We start from the raw sequence: 14,314 nt of genomic DNA, 5'->3' as shown, positions 1-14,314 counted from the left end.
GTTGTATGGCATTGAAGCTCGTCTGGAGGTTTGTTAACAATAGTGTCCAAAGAAGGGCCAGAATTATACAGAATGGCGTCGTCTGCGTAGATGTGAATCAGAGAATCCCCAGCAGCAAGAGCGACATCATTGATGTACACAGGGAAAAGAGTCGGCCCGAGAATTGTGCCCTGTGGCACCCCCATGGAGACTGCCAGAGGTCTGGATAACAGGCCCTCTGATTTGATACACTGAACTCTTTCTGAGAAGTAGTTGGTGAACCAGGCGAGGCAGTCATTTAAGAAACCAAGGCTGTTGAGTCTGCCGATAAGAATGTGGTGATTGACAGAGTTGAATGCCTTGGCTTGGTCGATGAAGACGGCTGCACAGTGTTGTCTTTTATCGATAGCGGTTATGATATCGTTTAGGACCTTGAGCGTGGCTGAGGTGCACCTATGACCAGCTCGGAAACCAGATTGGCGGGATTGGGTGGGATTCAAAGTGGTCGGTGATCTGTTTGTTAACTTGGCTTTCGAAGACTTTAGAAAGGCAGGGTAGGATAGATATAGGTCTGTAACAGTTTGGTTCTAGAGTGTCTCCCCCTTTGAAGAGGGGGATGACCGCGTTAGCTTTCCAATCTTTAGGGATCTCAGACGATGCAAAAGAGAGGTTGAACAGGCTAGTAATAGGGGTTGCAACAATTGCGGCAGATTATTTTAGAAAGAGAGGGTTGAGATTGTCTAGCCCGGCTGATTTGTAGGGGTGAAGGAGAAATGGGGGAGGCTTGGGCAAGTTGCTGTGGGGGGTGCAGAGCTGTTGACCTGGGTAGGGGTAGCCAGGTGGAAAGCATTGCCAGCCGTAGAAAAATGCTTGTTGAAATTCTCGATTATCGGCCTCCCGGGTGGCACAGTGGTCTAAGGCACTGCATCGCAGGGGAGGGTTTGGCCGGCAGGGATATCCTTGTCTCATCGCTCACTAGCGACTCCTGTGGTGGGCAGGGTCCAGTGCACGCTGACCAGGTCGCCAGGTGTACGGTGTTTCCTCCGACACATGGTGCGGCTGGCTTCCGGGTTGGATGTGCATTGTGTCAAGAAGCAGTGCGGCTACAGTGGGGTTGTGTTTCAGAGGACGCATGCTCCCGACCTTCGTCTCTCCTGAGTCCGTACGGGAGTTGCAGCGATGAGACAAGACTGTATCTACTACCAATTGGATACCACGAAATTGGGGAGAAAAAAGGGGTAACATTAAAAAATATATATATATTATCGTAGATTTATCGGTGGTAACAGTGTGTCCTAGCCTCTGTGCAGTGGACAGCTGGGAGGAGGTGCTCTTATTCCCCATGGACTTTAAAGTGTCCCAGAACTTTTGGGAGTTTGTGCTACAGGATGCAAATTTCTGTTTGAAAAAGATAGCCTTTGCTTCCCTAACTGCCTTTCCTAACTGCCTGTGTATATTGGTTCCTAACGTCCCTGAAATATCTAACAAGTAATATCTAACAAATTACACAATATATACCCAATACACACAAATCTAAGTAGGAATGAATTAAGACTATATACATATGGACGAGCGATGTCGGTAAAAACATGTGAGATGTGTAATGAAGATATGTAAGCATTATTAAGTAAATTAGATACTGTAGAATAGTATAGAGAACAGTATATACATACGCGATGAGTAATGTATGATATGTAAACATTATTAAGTGAATGAGATACTGTAGAATAGTATAGAAAACAGTATATACATACGCAATGAGTAATGTATGATATGTAAACATTATTAAGTGAATGAGATACCGTAGAATAGTATAGAAAACAGTATACATATACGAGATGAGTAATGCCAGATATGCTACTAGAATGCTACTAGACAGACAAGATGGAAGTCAGACAAACAACCAAAACCCAGCCTTAATATTGGTAATTTCCTTCTAATTTTATGGGTATTGTGGTGACATATCCCATCCCTGTTTCTCGTATGTCTTTTTTTTAATATCTCCATGTCTTTCTGGAGCTATAACCACCAAAAGGGCTAATCTCTTCAAAACAATCCTTTCTTTTGTGGGCAGGTTTTTTCGGTGAGTATGAACGGTTCCAATATGCAGGTGGTTTTAAATGTATCAGTTGACTACCCTGAGAACCTGGCCGTGGACTGGGTGAACAATAAACTGTATATGGTGGAGGCAAGCGTCAACCGGATTGACATGGTGGATTTTAACGGGAGTAACCGGGTGACGCTGATCGCAGAGAATCTGGGAAACCCCAGAGGGCTGGCCGTGGACCCAACTGTGGGGTGAGTAGAGGGGACCTCCCCATCCTCCATCCCTCCATCCCTCTATCTCGCCGTCTCTCTCTCATGCTGCACCGGTAGGAAGTAATAAGGGTGAAAGATTAGAAGATTGTCCTGGGGGATTAGTGAGCAGTATTAAAAGTGATGAGCAACATTGTAATCCAATAGTACTGTTCGAGAGGGGAGACTGGGCCAAGTGGCTCCAGGTAAACTAGGAAGTGATAATAAATGTAGACACTTGTTCTACCTTGGTGGGATTTAGGGCTGGCCCACCTGTAGACCCAGAGACAAAGACAGTAGAGTATCTGTTTCAGATTCAATTAAAAAAGGAAATCTGCTTATGTCTCACCTTTTGGTAGGCCTTTCCTGCAGTCAAATTACCTAGTGGCCTCATGTGTGCAATGTTAGTAATATTTTTCGTAATTTCATGATTAATAAACATATATTTTTTAAAGCCGCCAAAAATTCTGTGTTTCTATGTCCAGCAGTTTTGTTATATTTCACTTTTCTGTGATATACAGTTGAAGTCGGAAGTTTACGTACATTTTAGCCAAATACATTTAAACTCAGTTTTTCACAATTCCTAACATTTAATCCAAGTAAAAAGTCCCTGTTTTAGGTCAGTTATGATCACCACTTTATTTTAAGAATGTTAAATGTCAGAATAATAGTAGAGAGAATGATTTATTTCAGCTTTTATTTCTTTCATCACATTCCCAGTGGGTCAGAGGTTTACACACACTCAATTAGTATTTGGTAGCATTGCCTTTAAATTGTTTAACTTGGGTTAAATGTTTCGGGTAGCCTTCCACAAGCTTCTCACAATAAGTTGGGTGAATTTTGGCCCATTCCTCCTGACAGAGCTTGTGTAACTGAGTCAGGTTTGTAGGCCTCCTTGCTCGCACATGCTTTTTCAGTTCTGCCCACACATTTTCTATGGGATTGAGGTCAGGCTTTGTGATGGCCACTCCAATACCCTGACTTTGTTGTCCTTAAGCAATGTTGCTTGGGGTCATTGTCCATTTGGAAGACCCATTTGTGACCAAACTTTCATTTACTGACTGATGTCTTGAGATGCTGTTTCGATATATCCACATAATTTTCTTTCCTCATGATGCCATCTATTTTGTAAAGTGCACCAGTCCCTTCTGCAGCAAAGCACCCCCACAACATGATGCTGTCACCCCAGTGGTTGGGATGGTGTTCTTTGGCTTGTAAGCCTCCCCCTTTTTCCTCCAAACATAAGGATGGTTGTTATGGCCAAAGAGTTCTATTTTTGTTTCATCAGACCAGAGGACATTTCTCCAAAAACTTGTGATCTTTGTCCCCATGTGCAGTTGCAAACCGTAGTCTGGCTTTTTTATGGTAGTTTTGGAGCAGTGGCTTCTTCCTTGCTGAGCAGCCTTTCAGGTTATGTCGATATAGGACTCGTTTTACTGTGGATATAGATACTTTTGTACCCGTTTCTTCCAGCATCTTCACAAGGTCCTTTGCTGTTGTTCTGGGATTGATTTTCACTTTTCGCACCAAAGTATGTTCATCTCTAGGAAACATAACGTGTCTCCTTCCTGAGCAGTATGACGGTTGCGTGGTCCCATGGTGTTTATACTTGCGTACTATTGAACAGATGAACGTGGTACCTTCAGGCGTTTGGAAATTGCTCCCAAGGATGAACCAGACTTGTGGAGGTCTTGGCTGATTTATTTTGATTTTCCCATGATGTCAAGCAAATAGGCACTGAGTTTGAAGGTAGGCCTTGAAATACATCCACAGGTACACCTCCAATTGACTCAAAGGATGTCAATTAGCCTATCAGAATCTTCTGAAGCCATGACATCATTTTCTGGAATTTTCCAAGCTGTTTGAAGGCACAGTCAACTTAGTGTATGTAAACTTCTGACCCACTGGAATTGTGATATAGTGAATTATTAGTGAAATAATCTGTCTGTAAACAGTTGTTGGAAAAATTACTTGTGTCATGCACATAGTAGATGTCCTAATGGACTTGCCAAAACTATAGTTTGTGAAGAAATTTGTGGATTGGTTGAAAAACAAGTTTTGTAAACTTTTGCAAAGTGTATGTAAACTTCTGACTACTACTGTACATGAAGTGTAATATTGGGATGCAAACTCAAAATGTAATAGATTTCAAATGTATATCTGACATGCTACAGGTGTCTTCTTTTTTAAGACCATAACCATGTGTGTGAGGTTGTTTCTAAGTAGATTTGTTTAAGACTACCAGGTCATTTTATGGCTGTAGGGATGAATAACTTCACTGCTTGAAATCCAGTTTACCAATGTTCTATATTGCATCCAGTACATATCAACCTACTGTACTGGTGACCTGTACCTAACTAAACCAAAATACGTTTCTTCACAGGTTCCTGTTCTTCTCAGACTGGGACTCTGTGAATGGAGAGCCAGGTTTGGAGCGGGCATACATGGATGGCACCAATCGCTATGGGATCATCAGGACTAAATTGGGCTGGCCGGCAGGGATCACACTGGATATTGATGCCAAGCGGATCTACTGGGTTGATAGCCGCTACGACTATATTGAAACCACCACATATGATGGGCTTCATAGGTAAGCATACCAGATATTTTCCCTACGAAAGAGCTCAAATCAGATGTTGTTTGGCCAAATGTCTGAAGACCGTATGTAAGAACGGAAAACAATGCAGATCTCTGTCAAAATGGGATGGATATAGCCTTGTTTTATAATCCCCCTTTCAGGAAAACAGTGGTTCATGGAGGTGCTGTGATTCCTCACCCCTTTGGCATCAGTATGTTTGAGCACGTTGTGTATTTCACTGACTGGACCAAGATGGCTGTGATGAAAGCCAACAAGTTCGGGGACACTAACCCTCAGGTGGTCTACCCTACATCTCAGACCCCACATGGAGTGCAGGTGGTACACCAACTAAGACAACCAAATGGTAAGCATGTCACTGCTATAAATACTCTGATCTGTCCCACCTCAGTATGTTCTGTCAGTGACTGAGCGTGTGCATGTGGTGTTGTGTTTACAGTGTCGAACCCTTGCGGGGCAGCCACGGGCGGCTGTGAGCAGATCTGTATTCTAAGCCACAGGTCAGACAATCAAGGGCTGGGCTACCGCTGCAGGTGTCGCATGGGCTACGACCTGCAGGCTGATGGCAAGAGATGTGTTGGTAAGACCAACACACAAACCGCGTTTAGCTTTTTCCCTATTTACGTTGGACTTTGTCTTGTGTCCTTGTGTCCAGTGTCCTTTATATGTTCTCTTTATACTGTGAGTGCCAATGTGGTGTGACATAGGGTGTGTTATCTGGAGGTTTATGGTGGATGTCTTCTTTTCTCTCTCTCCAGTGGTGCGGCAGTTCCTGCTCTTCTCCAGCCAGCTGGCTGTCCGAGGCATCCCCTTCAACCTGTCCTCTCAGGAGGATGTCATCCTCCCTATCACTGGAACACCGTCTTATTTTGTTGGGGTGGACTTCAGCGCAGAAGACAATGCTATCTTCTTCTCAGACACGGCTAAAGACATCATCTACAAACAGAAAGTGGACGGCACCGGTGAGAGCATCCTACATTTTATTTGGTTGGATTGATGACTCGATACTGTATGTAGAATTAAATAGTGAAATATTTGTTGAATATTGTTTTATTGCTGAGTTTGTAGTTCATAATCACTGAGTGTTTTTTTTATATTAGAATGTGAAGAAATACTTTTCATTTACTATCATGGAAATAGTTTTTTATATTTAATTTTGTAACCATATTTACAACCCTACATAATATCGTTTCAAGCAGAGAGCTCAAGCATGTGATCCAGCCGAGCTTATACCACGTCAGTTATAGGAGTGCCTTATGGAGCCGGGCAGTGCAATGGGGGAGGGAGAGAAGGAAGGAGGGAGGGAGGTAGAGAGGGGGGTAGGGAGTGGACAGGAGCATGGACAGCAGTGAAACTATCACGTAACAGCTCAAAATCAGGCTCCAGAATGTGATAAAACAAACATTTTTTTCCAGAACGCGAAAACCACCAATTTTTCACATTTGTGTTTATTTGTCAGAAACTATTGCTTATGGGTACCTTCATGTGGTTTGTAAGATATTAGCTCTCAGATTTTTAATTAATATATTTTCGATTTTTTTTTGTAAATCACTATATATTCATTGTTTAGCTGGAATGGAAAGTTTATATCCTGTACATTTGACTGTGCTACATGTTTGTCTCTCCAAGCCGTCTTAAGATAAATGCACTTACTTAAATCGCTCTGGATTAGAACATCTACATAACTAAAATGTCAACTGTAAAAGTTTTACATACAGATCTCATATTACTCTATTGAAAAATATTGTATCATTTGTATATTTCTTTATTAAAAATATAGTTTTTCATTACATTTGACTGTGTAAAACCTAGCAGTACTACTTATTTCTCTGAGAGAGGCAGATATATAGCATTTAGCAAAAAAACATGATTATTTGTCTCTCTGAAATGAAACCATCAATTGATAGATTTTAAACAAACACATGTCTGTTATTGAACAACACCATGCCATGATTAGATATTGTAAAAATACACCAATCTCTTTCATAATTTCTTTAAACAATAAAAGCTAATTCACCAACATTTCTGAAAATGTATATATAGCATTTTGGAATTAAACTTAATTTATCTTCCAACTTACGACTCGATAGCCCTGTAAAATAAGTTACTGATGTGATAAATCCACGAAGAAAGAAATTCCAGGATAAAATTAAACCACAAACTGCTCTGATAAGTGGTGTTGTTCTTGCAACATAGGGTTGACCAGCCCTAGTTTTCTCTGTCAGGTCTACATAGGGCAAATGCAAGCTGACAGTCTATTTACTTAACTGTGTTCCTCTTTCATCTCTGTACTAAATGGCGGTGTCCTCGCTTTGTTCTGCACAGGCAGAGAGGTGCTAGCTGCCAATAGAGTGGACGGCGTGGAGGACTTGGCTTACGACTGGATTTCAAAGAACCTCTACTGGACAGACCCGCGCTACAGGAGTATTTCAGTCATGAAGCTGGCCGATCAGTCCAGGAGAGCCATCATACGCAACCTGAACAACCCAAGGTCCATCGTGGTGCACCCTGTGATTGGGTAAATACAGCTGGGCTGGGATTAAGGAGGAGGGGTCAGGGAGAGAGGTTTGGTGCCACTTCCAGCCTGACTGTGGCAACAAACATGAGAGAGGGATATATAGCAGATATGATAGGGTTCTGTACCTTGTTGATGCATGAAGAATGTTGACTTTACCGAGTAATGCATGCTTTTTACAGAATAATATCCTAATTGAAACGTTTGATTCTATTCAATTCATTAATATAAATGATAATCAGATTATATTTACTTTAGATTAATTTAAAGCACCATAGGAAGTCAAAAGGAAACACAGATAGTGTGAGAAATCGGTCAAGTAGGCGAAATGTTCCTGGGCAAGCACAACTTAGTGAGGGCATTAGCCAGACCCAGCAGGGCTCAGAGGCCCACGTTTTCATCCTGGACCCCTGCCTATTAAGAACATGAAAAAGCATTAGCAAACTGAGCACTTATGTCTAGTCACACCTAGCATAATGCGAGAGGTACCGGCTCTCTCATAGATTGTTCACACTTTAAACCCCAAACCTGATAAAAATGAGTCTTTATTTAGTGCCGTGGGACATTTCCAATAGCTACAAAATCATAAAGCCTCTGGGTCCAACAGCCTAGATTAGTGATGCATGAAGGCCAGTATTGTAGTGGACACTAAGAACTTAGCTTAAACGGAAAAACCCCCGTGGCGCTCTCAAATAAACTGTCTATATTTCTCAGTTCATAGAAGATTTTGAAGTGGTCCTAAAGCCAGAGTCTACTGTGGTTGAGGTGAAACAGACACAATCATCTTTTCCCATATAAGTGTGATTGTTGGTTAATGTGTATGTTTTATTTGGCAGGTATATTTTCTGGACCGACTGGTATCGTCCAGCGAAGATTATGAGGGCCTGGTGTGATGGGTCACATGCCCTGTCGATTGTTAACACTACACTTGGCTGGCCCAACGGCCTGGCTATCGACTGGAGGTGAGCCAAAGGTCTCAGAGGAATGGCCTCAAAATACGACATTCTTCCTCTTCCAGTAAAACTTGGTCAAGAAAACAGATTTCATGAATAACAAATTAGATCCTTAGGATTGACTTTGTCACTACATTGCAACCTTGTGCCACCATGTGTGATAAGTTGACATCATGTTTTTGTTCACCCATCTAAGATCCAATTAAGCGTCTTATCAGAATGATCTTCACTAATCCTCCACCTGACAATATGTTTGTGCAACAGTATATAATAATGTCTGTCTGTTCCACTGGTCCTGTCTCTCCCCCTCAGCTCCATGCGCCTGTACTGGGTGGATGCCTTCTTTGATAAGATCGAGCACAGCAACTTTGATGGACGGAACAGGCTGTCTCTGGAGCGCATCACTCAGATCTCACATCCTTTTGGTCTCACCATCTTTGGAGGTGACTAAATCTTCACATGTTCTCATGAATTCAATTTGCATAGGGAACGGTATGCATCACTATTCCATCAATCGTAGGTAAAGCTACCTTGTTATTGTATAAACGCTTTCACCTTTAAAATGTCATTACTACTTGTCAAACATGCTCGATTAATGATCATTAGAATTGCCAATTACCGTGTCATCTCAAACATTAGTTCACTGGTGATGAGCGACAGAATGGCTAATGTCGTAGGTCGTGCCCTGATATTCTCAACGCCGGGTCTCACTTTCATGAGCATTCCTGCTCGGCCCATCCAGGTTATGCATATTTCACTGACTGGCGCCTGGGTGGGATCGTGCGTGTGCGCAAGACTGACGGGGGAGAGATGGTCATCATCAGGCGGGGAATCAGCCACATCATGCACGTCAAATCTTTCAACTACAACTCCCAGACCGGTGAGCACCTCTTTCATTGCTTTCCCTGCCTGCAGTGTTTATGTTATGGAGGATAGCTATGTGGCCATCACTGTACTCATTAATGATATCCTTTTACTGCCCCTCTCAGGTTCCAACTTCTGCAATAGGAATACTAATCCTAATGGAGACTGCAGCCATTTCTGCTTCCCGGCGCCGGACTCGCAGAGGGTGTGTGGCTGTCCGTATGGCTTGAAGCTGGCGCCCAACCAGCAGACGTGTGTAGAGGACCCTTCCAACGAGCCCCCCACGCTGCAGTGTGGTGCCAACTCCTTCTCCTGCACCAACGGGAAATGTGTCCCTCAGAACTACAGATGCGATGGCGTTGATGATTGCCACGACAACAGCGATGAGGCCAACTGTGGAAGAGCTCATAGTAATGCATTATGATCTGTTTCATTGGTCTATACTAACTGTTAGTAGGTCACTCGAGGCACTTTATTGGGGCATTAGTAATCATGTTTAATATACTTATACTTAGATGTAAGTATACTTTAAATGGCTTGTTACAGTGTTAGCAAGAAGCAAAACATTTCTGTTTCATTAATCATTCCTGCTCTCGCTCAGACACCACCTGCTCACCCAGGGCGTTCACCTGTGCCAATCAGCAATGTGTGCCCAGTGGTTGGCACTGCGACGGTCACAACGACTGCTTCGACAGCAGTGACGAGCGGGACTGCCCCACCCAGAACCCTGGCACCTGCCCGGCCAACCAGTTCACCTGTGCCAACCACCGCTGCATCCCACACACCTGGATGTGTGACACAGACAACGACTGTGGGGACAGCTCCGACGAGGCCAACTGCAGTGAGTCTCCCTAGTCAAGGATCACTTTTATTTCCACACATTTATTGTAGGACTAATTCCTCTGTTGTTGAGTGTCTTTTTGGGATCTAACTGTTAGCTCCATTGGTCTCTCTGTGTTGGCAGACCTCAGTGGTACATGCCACCCGGAACAGTTCCAGTGCCCAGACCACCGCTGTATAAGCCCCAGCTATGTGTGTGACGGTGACAGAGACTGTATGGATGGGGCTGATGAACAGGGCTGCAGTGAGTGTCTCTGTATACCTCTCAACACTGTACTGTATTTAGGAACTAACACAGCTAGAAAGCACCAACAACAAGTGGCACATCATTTCAAGTCAACTGAATCAACACACGCATTTGATATTGCCTTATGTCATTGATCTCATTACATGTGTATTATACAGTACTCACAATGACTTTGCATGTTCTGAACTGCGTCCTCCATCCACACTGTTTGCAATATCTCAGTCTAAGCACACTATGCTGTTGTTTTTTCAGTTTACAACTGCACTCTCTATGAGTTCAAGTGTTCCAATGGACATCAGTGTATCAACTCCTACTACCGCTGTGATGGGGTCTTTGACTGTAGTGATCGCTCAGATGAGTCTGGCTGTCGTAAGTCATCAACCTCTTTGTTTTGAGTCACAAGAAAGTACACTGAACAAAAATATAAACGCACCATGGAAAGGGTTGGTCCCATGTTTCATGAGTTGAAATAAAAGATCCCAGACATTTTCCATACACACAAAAAAAAGTGGTCACAAATTTGTTTATATCCCTATTGGCGAGCATTTCTCCTGCCAAGATAATCCATCCACCTGACAGGTGTGGCATATCAATAAGCTGATTAAACAGCATGATCATCAGCATTCATCAGCTGATGAAACTGAGGAGTATTTCTGTCTGTTATAAAGCCATTTTGTGGGGAAAAACTCATTCTGATTGGCTAAGCCTGGCTTCCCAGTGGGTGTGCCTAGCTCCCAAGTGGGTGCAAATGCCCTCCCAGGCTGACCCATGGCTGCCTCCCTTCCCAGTCATGTGAAATCTGTAGATTAGGGCCTAATGAATTTATTTAAATTGACTGATTTCCTTATATTAACTGTAACTGTATCGTTGAAATTGTTGCACGTTGCAGTTATATTTTTGTTCAGTTTAGGATGACCAGTTTATGTATTTCCTTTCTTCCCTTTCTCACTGCTTACAGACGATCGCGAGCCCTTAACAGGTAGAAACAACCTCAATCATTGGTAAAACCTCACGCGTGTACCTGTCATTCATCCCAAACCTGCCATCCACACTAACCCTCTGAATATGGGAATGTTGCAAAAACAAAAATGAGTCGTTACAAATGTTTCAGAAATGGTGTGTTTTAATGCAGAGCATAGATTCGATGGCTGTCGTTAAGTATACAACCTCGTTGCAATAAAATTGAATGATCAGTTGCTATGCAGAGTTGATCGACCGACTGGTCTTGGAGCACAGCAGGTTAGACCATTACTCTTAATGAGGTGACGTCATCACAGAGGTTCTGCTGTGGCTTCCTCCTGAGCTTCAGCCACACTTCACTACACTGTCTGACCTTGCCTTCTCCTGCTCTGCCCAGCCACCAGACCCCCAGGGATGTGCCACCATGAGAGTGAGTTCCAGTGCCAGTCAGACGGCAGCTGTATCCCCTCCACCTGGGAGTGTGACGGTCACCCGGACTGTGAGGACGGCTCAGACGAGCATCACGTCTGTCCCCCCCGCACCTGCCCCACCTCCATGTTCCGCTGTGACAACGGCAACTGTGTGTACCAACGGTGGCTCTGCGACGGGGACAACGACTGTAGGGACATGAGTGACGAGAGAGACTGCCCCACGCCACCTTTCCGCTGCCCCAGCTGGCAGTGGCAGTGCCCGGGCCACAGTGTGTGTGTCAACATCAGCAGGGTGTGTGACAACAATCCTGACTGTCCCAATGGTGCGGACGAGTCCCCGCTCTGCAGTAAGTCACCATCTCTGCTTCTCTGCCTTTTGGGCCAGCATTCTAATAATGTCGTTACGAAAATCAGTCTTTGAACGTTTTCTTTTTGTAATTTTCTAGGTTCACTGGTCACTTGAAATCTAGACATATTTTTCACGGCATTCCTGATCTCAGTGGTTTTAATGTTTGTTTGTTTGAATGTTTGTGAGGAATTTTTGTTATGCTTGGAATCTTGTGTTCAAATCATGCATGTGTTGATTTGGTCTGTAATAACTTAAAAGTGATCTATGATTTTCCTTTCCTGCCGTCCTCACTGCTTTCAGACGAGCCCTTGCCAGGTAGGAACAACCTCAATCATTGGTTAAACCTCACGCGTGTAGCTTTGATTCATCCCAAACCTGCCACCCACACTAACCCTCTGAATATGGGTAAAGTGTTGCAAAACACAATTGGAGGATAAAATTAAATGATTGTCTGTAGTTACAAATGTAGAAAATGTGTTTCAGAATGTACAAATGGTAATATTTGATACAAAATAGAAAGTCTATAGATATTTTCTGGGGTGCTGTGTTGATGCTCTATTTGCAGCACTGTGATTCGTTGAGCAGCTAGCTACAGTAGATGCATTGCCGTCATACGTTTGATTCATTTATCCACATTGCCTGCTGCGTATGTCACCGAGGTGTTTCATTTTCTTACCGTCTGTTTTTAAGAATGACAGCTATTGACTCACTCCTCTTTTTACCCTCCTAGATCAGGAGAGCTGCACAGACAACAACGCTGGTTGCACCCACGGCTGCATCCAGGGTCCGTTTGGGGCCCAGTGCACCTGTCCCCTGGGTTACCAGCTGAGTAATGACTGGAAGACGTGTGATGACCTGAATGAGTGTGACCCTCCTGGGCTGTGTAGTCAGCACTGCTTCAACGAGAGAGGCTCCTTCCGTTGTCACTGCTCAGATGGATACACTCTGGAGGCCGACCAACAGACATGCAAGGTCTCAGGTGAGGAGCAAGACTGTGCGTGTGTGTATGTGTGTATGTGTGTGTGTGTATGTGTATGTGTATGTGTATGTGTGTGTGTGTGTGTGTGTGTGTGTGTGTGTGTGGTTAGAGTATTTGAAGGGAATTTGCATCTGCCACACTATAATTCTATGCTCTTATAAACTTTTACTCACATTTGGATACAGAGGCATTTTATCTCACCAGTCCATTTGGTCCACAACATACTCAATTATGTTTCCTCTAAACATAATTGGCCTAATTTCAAAATATGAGACGTATCTTCCGTCTGTGGATTAAGTCCAGTCTTCCAGATGACAGACAGAGATACAGAACGTCTGATTGGCCCACACAGACATGATAAACCGTCCAGTGGCTGGACAGGAATGATCGAAATGGAGTCGGTGTTCGGTCTCAGACCACCGGGCGGACAGACTCACTCTCACTCTTCTCCATTCTCTTCCCACTCGGCTCTGATTTCCCCAGATAACACGAATAACATATATGCCACTCACTGACTCTCTCTTTAGGTAATTAGGAGATAATCAGCAACAAAGGGCTTGTTTATGAGTAGTGTACCTGACATGAGCCCATCACAGATATCCTGCTAAAAAGCCCTGTAATTCAATTTGCCATTATTCTCAACAGAGCTGCATTGATCCCCTGCTGTGGATATCCGAGGAGCTCTGTCTATCGTGTTTTGAAGTTTGGGAAGTCCTCTGTAGAATGTTCTATAGCTGATGATTAGTCTCATTTGAATTAGAAGGCACAGGTGAGAAGAGGATGGTTTCTGTTCACAGGTTCACGTCAGGCTTTCCTGTTAGTTGCCAGCCGAAATCAGATTGTGTCCGATGACATAACCACTCAGCCCAATGTGGTCCGCTCGCTGGTCCGGGATGGGCGAAACATCGTGGCCCTGGACTTTGACTCAGTGACTGACCGTGTGTACTGGTCTGACACCAGCCAGGACAGAATATGGAGCGCTCACAAAAATGGCTCTGACAGGGCCGTGGTGAGTACAGACTACTGACTGTCTTTCCAGTTCTCACAAAAATTCTCTACTCAGTGTAATGACCTCCAATCACTTAAACCTGTGTTTTGATTTTTGACAGGTTTTTGACAGTGGAGTGACAGTGACAGAGAGTCTGGCAGTGGACTGGGTGGGCAGGAACCTCTACTGGACTGACTATGTTCTGGAGACCATCGAGGTGTCCAAACTGGACGGCTCCCACAGGACTGTGTTGGTCAGTGAGAACGTGACCAATCCCAGAGCCCTGGTGCTGGACCCAAGGGACAGGTGAGGCTCATC

General features: G+C 43.9%; 1 protein-coding gene across 9 annotated transcripts in view; it reads left to right on the top strand.

The window, feature by feature from the left end:
* LOC139397813 (low-density lipoprotein receptor-related protein 2-like) overlaps window positions 1–14,314 on the top strand; it is a 58,657-nt gene that overhangs the window by 16,362 nt on the left and 27,981 nt on the right. For 6 of the 9 annotated variants that reach the window (XM_071144260.1, XM_071144255.1, XM_071144259.1 and 3 more), the window contains exons 10-27: window positions 2,054–2,277; window positions 4,658–4,864; window positions 5,014–5,216; window positions 5,310–5,450; window positions 5,629–5,832; window positions 7,196–7,388; window positions 8,222–8,347; window positions 8,651–8,781; window positions 9,081–9,218; window positions 9,328–9,612; window positions 9,804–10,043; window positions 10,167–10,286; window positions 10,542–10,658; window positions 11,647–12,027; window positions 12,330–12,344; window positions 12,760–13,008; window positions 13,806–14,017; window positions 14,118–14,302. In XM_071144260.1, coding sequence (XP_071000361.1) covers window positions 2,054–2,277; window positions 4,658–4,864; window positions 5,014–5,216; window positions 5,310–5,450; window positions 5,629–5,832; window positions 7,196–7,388; window positions 8,222–8,347; window positions 8,651–8,781; window positions 9,081–9,218; window positions 9,328–9,612; window positions 9,804–10,043; window positions 10,167–10,286; window positions 10,542–10,658; window positions 11,647–12,027; window positions 12,330–12,344; window positions 12,760–13,008; window positions 13,806–14,017; window positions 14,118–14,302 — 3,371 coding nt within the window. The remainder of the gene's footprint in view (window positions 1–2,053; window positions 2,278–4,657; window positions 4,865–5,013; window positions 5,217–5,309; window positions 5,451–5,628; window positions 5,833–7,195; window positions 7,389–8,221; window positions 8,348–8,650; window positions 8,782–9,080; window positions 9,219–9,327; window positions 9,613–9,803; window positions 10,044–10,166; window positions 10,287–10,541; window positions 10,659–11,646; window positions 12,028–12,329; window positions 12,345–12,759; window positions 13,009–13,805; window positions 14,018–14,117; window positions 14,303–14,314) is intronic. The other 3 variants (XM_071144262.1, XM_071144261.1, XM_071144257.1) reach the window with 1 other exon arrangement.

Source organism: Oncorhynchus clarkii, chromosome 3 (assembly GCF_045791955.1).
Source record: "Oncorhynchus clarkii lewisi isolate Uvic-CL-2024 chromosome 3, UVic_Ocla_1.0, whole genome shotgun sequence".
Classification (NCBI taxonomy): Eukaryota; Metazoa; Chordata; class Actinopteri; order Salmoniformes; family Salmonidae; genus Oncorhynchus; species Oncorhynchus clarkii.
This window is presented reverse-complemented; position numbering and strand designations above follow the sequence as displayed.